The 5,535-nt window shown below is 43.3% G+C and overlaps 1 protein-coding gene across 1 annotated transcript in view; it reads left to right on the top strand.

Moving 5' to 3' along the window:
- Positions 1-924: 924 nt before the first annotated feature.
- Positions 925-5,535, top strand: part of pold1 (polymerase (DNA directed), delta 1, catalytic subunit) — a 32,332-nt gene continuing 27,721 nt past the window's right edge. The window contains 5 exon segments of the mRNA XM_061223015.1: positions 925-1,038; positions 3,602-3,811; positions 4,101-4,214; positions 4,480-4,620; positions 5,210-5,335. Coding sequence (XP_061078999.1) covers positions 3,625-3,811; positions 4,101-4,214; positions 4,480-4,620; positions 5,210-5,335 — 568 coding nt within the window. The 5' untranslated portion in view covers positions 925-1,038; positions 3,602-3,624.

The raw sequence follows: 5,535 nt of genomic DNA, 5'->3' as shown, positions 1-5,535 counted from the left end.
ATACTTTCCAACAGTAATCAGGAATGTAAATGTATGCACAAACTTGAGTTAATTGACTTAAAAAATAATGTAACATTATGGTTTCGGTGTTTTAAAGGATTTCATAGTACTTTATTATATTACAAGTTATTTGATTGGCATCCGTTCACAGCATTAACATAAGCTCGGGACAGCAGTAACAGCACATTCATGACAGGACATTCGACCAAAGCAAATCAGGAATGTGCACTGACACTTTTACCATTATTTTACATGACAACGTATTGTAAGGACAGACACATAAGACAATTACAAATGGAGGGGCATCACGTGGCATTATCTGTTGTCCATGGTTTCTTTTGCCCGTTTTTATTTTATTTTTATTTTTTTAACAGTCTGACATTTATAACACAAAGACAAGCAAATAAAAGTGACTCCATGACATACATACATATTTGACATACATTAATTAACCAAAAACATTTCTTTGTCAAAAAAAAAATAGAAGACAATCATTCCAATCACATTTCGGTGTATTATACAAATACATACAAGAGTCAAAATCAAAGTACTCAAGAAACAAATAATTTAATAATATCATATTTAATAATATTTATTAAATTATTATGTTATATTACAGGTTCATTTGATATAGTTAATTCAATAATTGTGCGTGCCTTCAAATGTGGGAGGCCACAGTGTTGTGAGCATTTCAAAGGTCTATGCAATGCAAGTTGTGCACCAAATTTCAACAGCATGCTTTTTCATCCGGCTTCTGTCGGTAGAATCGGCACCACCTGGGTGTCCTTTTCATTTTCCTGTGATGTGGTCTTAGAGTGCCACTACAAAAATGGCCGCTAAACTTCACCAAAACGGAGCTACATTTCCGGCCTTACTGTAACCAATGATATACCTCAGCTAGCTCCAGCTGTTGAGTCGTTTTTGAAGTTAACTACGTAATAACAAATAACAATGATCGTGTGGATGTTATCAAACACAACGAATTGGAGGGAAACTATGCTTTGACAGTTTGGAGAAAAGGAAAGTAATTTAATCAGGGTAAGGCTTTCCGTTTAATACGAAATATTTGTTGCGGCTTGATATCTACCCATTTAAGGAAATTGATTACACTGACTAGGGTATTTCGATTGACAGCTATCTGTAGTTATACACGATTGAACGTTGCTAACACAATCTGACTAGCTAACTTTGTAAGACAAGGCACAACACATTTCTACCAACATGTCAAACTAGCGATCTCGCTGCATACCTTTCCAATTGCATAGGTAGAAGGAAACAAAATGAAAGTAAATTGCCTGCCTATTTGCATCATTTAGCTGTGGCTTGATGGTTTGTTGTGCTAGCGTTTCGTGCCATACACCGCCAACAGCCGGGGGAGAATGTATGCTAGATAGCTAACATTAGCTAATTCTTAGCTTTAATCGTGCCTACGGATGCGTCCCGCGAATATTGCAATGATCATTCTCCTACTGTAAGTGAATTGAATATTTTAAAATATTTTGACCCATTCTGCTTCAAGTACACGAGATGGGCTACAGAGTTGTAAGTTCATCTAATTACTTTCAGGGAATTTAAATGGAAATGTATCTTTTTGGTGGTGACGGTACAAATAATTTGATTCCTCTGGTTGTTCAAGTTTTTATCTATATGATCACTCTACCGTACATACTTCCCTTTAGGGATTTCTGCGCACATGTCCCTAGTTATGATTTGCAGTTTATTTGTACATCGCTCTGGATAAGAGCGTCTGGTAAATGACTATAATGTAATGTAATGTAATGTTCATATATGCAGGGCTCTCAAGTTTCCTGAAAAACTCAAGAGTGAGATTGCACATCAGGGCTGGAGCAAATCGACATTGTGTATGTTTGGTCGCAGAGGCCCCATGGCCGCATCTTTTCATTGGCTGCACAAGCAAAACATAAGGAATTGCATTTAAACTTTCATATTCGCGCATATTTAAGCAATGTTCCCAAACATAGGCTAATAGCAGCTAGTAGCTAAAGTTAAGTTTGCATAAAATTATTCGACATGGGAGGTTAAAAACTTATTGCAGCCAAAACACTACAATTCATAGAAAAAAATGACGTGACACATGAAATATGTCGAAGTTTTCAACTGAAACAATATTTTACTATTTAAAACGTACTAACTTACTGGAGCGTTGTTCACAGTATACCTACCCATCAGAGCACACCGCCTTTCTGAGCGTGCAGGTGCAGAGTGGGACAAACGCGGCAGATCCTCACAGTAACCCCGCCTACCGGCCAGACGGGTAAAGATCACCAAAAAATGTCAAAAGATCCTCAAGTGTCCAAACGTGGCTCAAAATCCAACGAGACTGCTTTTAAAATCATGTTTATTTCCGTGTAGTGGGTTTTATCCCTTCTCGGCCGACTCACCGTGAGAAAAGACAGATGTGGCGTGTGAGCGTGTGAACTGGTTCAAATGCGTGTATCTCACGGTCAATGGGTGAGACTTGAGAGGTTTGTATATGGGAATTTAGAGATCATCGTGACGTAGAGTGCCCCCAAATGGTAACTATGGGAATTGACACTTTTGTGGAATTGGTTATAGATTTTGCCATTTCATCATGGTTTCATAATGGCAAAATGGCATTTCCTAATATGTACAGTACTGTGCAAAAGCTTAGGCACATGTAAAATAAAGTCTATAAAATCGAAAAGGAAGTCTATAGAAGCGTTTTTAAATATCGCGTTACTATTAAGAGCAGTATACAGGTAAAAACGAAATCAAACAAACATGGCTGTGACCACCCTTCACTTTTAAAACTGCATCAATTCTCAATGATAATTATAATTATTTATAAGAAAATCAGCTGGTTGGTTCTTCTAAACATATAGGAGAACACATTTATTCTGCAGGCTTTGGCTGTTTCAGTTTCTTCTAGATCTCCAGCTAATCCCAGAAGACAGCCAGGAGTGACTTTATTTAATGCAATGCAAAAATTATCTGTCACATTTAATTTCTCTTGGAAAAAGAATGCTTGGAAATCTCAAATATGCTCGTTTCTACTTTTACACACTGATGCAGAAAACAATAAACATCTAAGACCAAATTTATATTTATCTAGGGTGCCTAAGACATTGCACAGTACTGTACTGTATTTATTATACAGTATTTTGGACAATTAGGCTGGAAGCTACTATGTGGTTTATACCATATGATATTAATGTAGTGTGTGTGTGTGTGTGTGTGTGTGTGTGTGTATAACGTATGCTACTGTGTCAGCCGTACCCATCAGATTATTTGAATGAGAGCTACAGGTATTTTATGTACATCAATGTAGGCTGTAAGTTTAGGACCATGCGGTTGGTTCAATCAACAAAAAGGCTGTAAACCACTTATAATAATTCAGCTTGTTCATGTTAAATGTGTACAGCGACTGCAGCCTGATCCTGTGTCAAATCCCTGCTGCTAATTCAATTCAATTCTACAACTGACTCGTGTTCATGGTCAGGTTGTGTTTATACCTTTGTGTTCTATCGCAGGTCCGCCTTGTGAGACGGATTTTTACCTAAATGTGAAAAAAAAGAAGGCTGGTAAATAACCAGTCGCGTTGCGTCGTTGTGTTCGTTAGTGGCCTTAGCGTATCCCTGGGCGATGGAGGCGAAGAAACGGAGCGGTCGCCAGCCAATGGGAGGGCCCTCCCAGGCCAAGCGAGGCCGAGTGGGCGGGGACAGGGAAGGTAGCCCCTCCCTCTTTGAGGAGGAGCTGGCGCTGCCGGACGAACCCGAGATGGAGGCGGAGTCACAGGAGGGCCAGGCCGGGCAGGACCTCATCCCCATTGGTAATTTGGCGAAGGAGAGACTGTACGGGAGGCGGGACCTGTGTGTGAGTGGCAGCTTGAAGGGGCAGCCTGAAGCCTTGTCTATAAGACACGCGTGACTGGGACGTGGAAGGTTGGTGGTTCAATAGCCACGATAAGATCTCTGCTGCTGTTGGGCCCTTGAGCAAGGCCCTTAACCCCGCATTGCTCCAGGGATTAGCCCCTGCTTAGTCTAATCAACTGTAAGTGGCTTTGGAGAAAAGCATCAGCTTTTGGCTTTGTACAGTGCATTTCTCTGTGCCTCCTGCAGGGGACCTCTTCTCTGCTGATTTAAACCCCCAGTGGCCACGCCCCACCGCCCCCCCTCTCCAAGCCCAGACCGACCAGCTCACCTTCCAGCAGATAGACCTGGACTATTACTTGGGTAAGCGGCAACCTTGCTTCTGTTTGTTCTGTTCGGGGGCGACAGTCGCTCAGGGTGTAAGAGCAGTCGGTTGCCAGTTCGATTCCCCCCCCCCCGGCGTGTGGAGGTGTCCCTGACCCCCAATAACCAATAACCAAAAGAATTGTAAAGCGCTATATACATGCAGTCCATTTACCATTCGTATTGTGCAGCTCTATAAACAATGTTTCACCCCCGTCTGTCTCACTGACCTATTGCTGCTCACTGCTTGCTCCGTCTTTCCCAGGATCCCCGGTGGCGGGAATGCCTGGTCAGTCTCAGGGCAGCGCTCCGATCGTCAGGATGTTCGGAGTGACGGACGGCGGGAACTCTGTGTGCTGCCACGTGCACGGCTTCGCCCCCTACCTTTACGTCCTCGCCCCCGCAGGTGAGTCTGGCAGGGGCTCTCTCTGGACCTCCGGGGGATTCTGCAATGCCACTTCTGTCTTTAAGTGTTTGCCTCTCTAGTTTGCGCTTTGCAGTTGGTGATTTTGTGCCTGATGCACATATGGCAGCATATTGTGATGTCCATGAGGGAGCAAACATGCAAAACCCCATCCACTGTCTGTCTACATGGCTGCTGGTCTGTCTGTTCATATGCCTGTCTGTCTGTCATGTGCCTGTCTGTCTGTTTATCTGTCTGTCATCTGTCTGTCTGTCTGTCTGTTTATATGTCTGTCATGTGTCTGTATGTCTGTCTGTTTATATGTCTGTCATGTGTCTGTCTGTCTGTCTGTTTATCCTGTCTGTCATGTGTCTGTATGTCTGTCTGTTTATCTGTCTGTCATGTGTCTGTCTGTCTGTTTAGCTGTCTGTCATGTGTCTGTCTGTCTGTCTTTCTATTTATCTCTACATGTCTGTTTTTCTGTTTATCTGTCTTCCATGTGTCTCTGTCTGTTTATCTGTTTGTCGTGTGTCTGTCTGTCTGTATGTCATGTGTCTGTTTATCTGTCTGTGTGTGCATGCCCACTCCTCAGGGTTCTCCAGTTCCCATCTCAGTGAGTTCCAGAAGGAGCTGAACTCTGCTGTGCTGAAGGACATGCGCACAAACAAGGACAACCTCTCTGCTGCTGTCCTGGCAGTGGACGTCACGCACAAAGAGAGTGAGTCCCCCTCTGCTGCCACCTCCAGCCCAGCGGCTCTGTGAGCTGGAGTTGGAGTACATGTTGATACTGGGCCTCTCCCTCTCCCTCTCCCTCTCTCTCTCTCTCTCTCTCCCCTCTCTCTCCCTCTCTCTCTCTCCCTCTCCCTCTCCCTCTCTCTCCCTCTCTCTCCCCCTCTCTCTCCCTCTCTCTCTCTCTCT

This window comes from Conger conger, chromosome 16, assembly GCF_963514075.1.
Source record: "Conger conger chromosome 16, fConCon1.1, whole genome shotgun sequence".
Lineage (NCBI taxonomy): Eukaryota > Metazoa > Chordata > Actinopteri > Anguilliformes > Congridae > Conger > Conger conger.
Note: the sequence above shows the minus strand (reverse complement) of the source record. Positions and strands in the feature narration are given on the sequence as shown.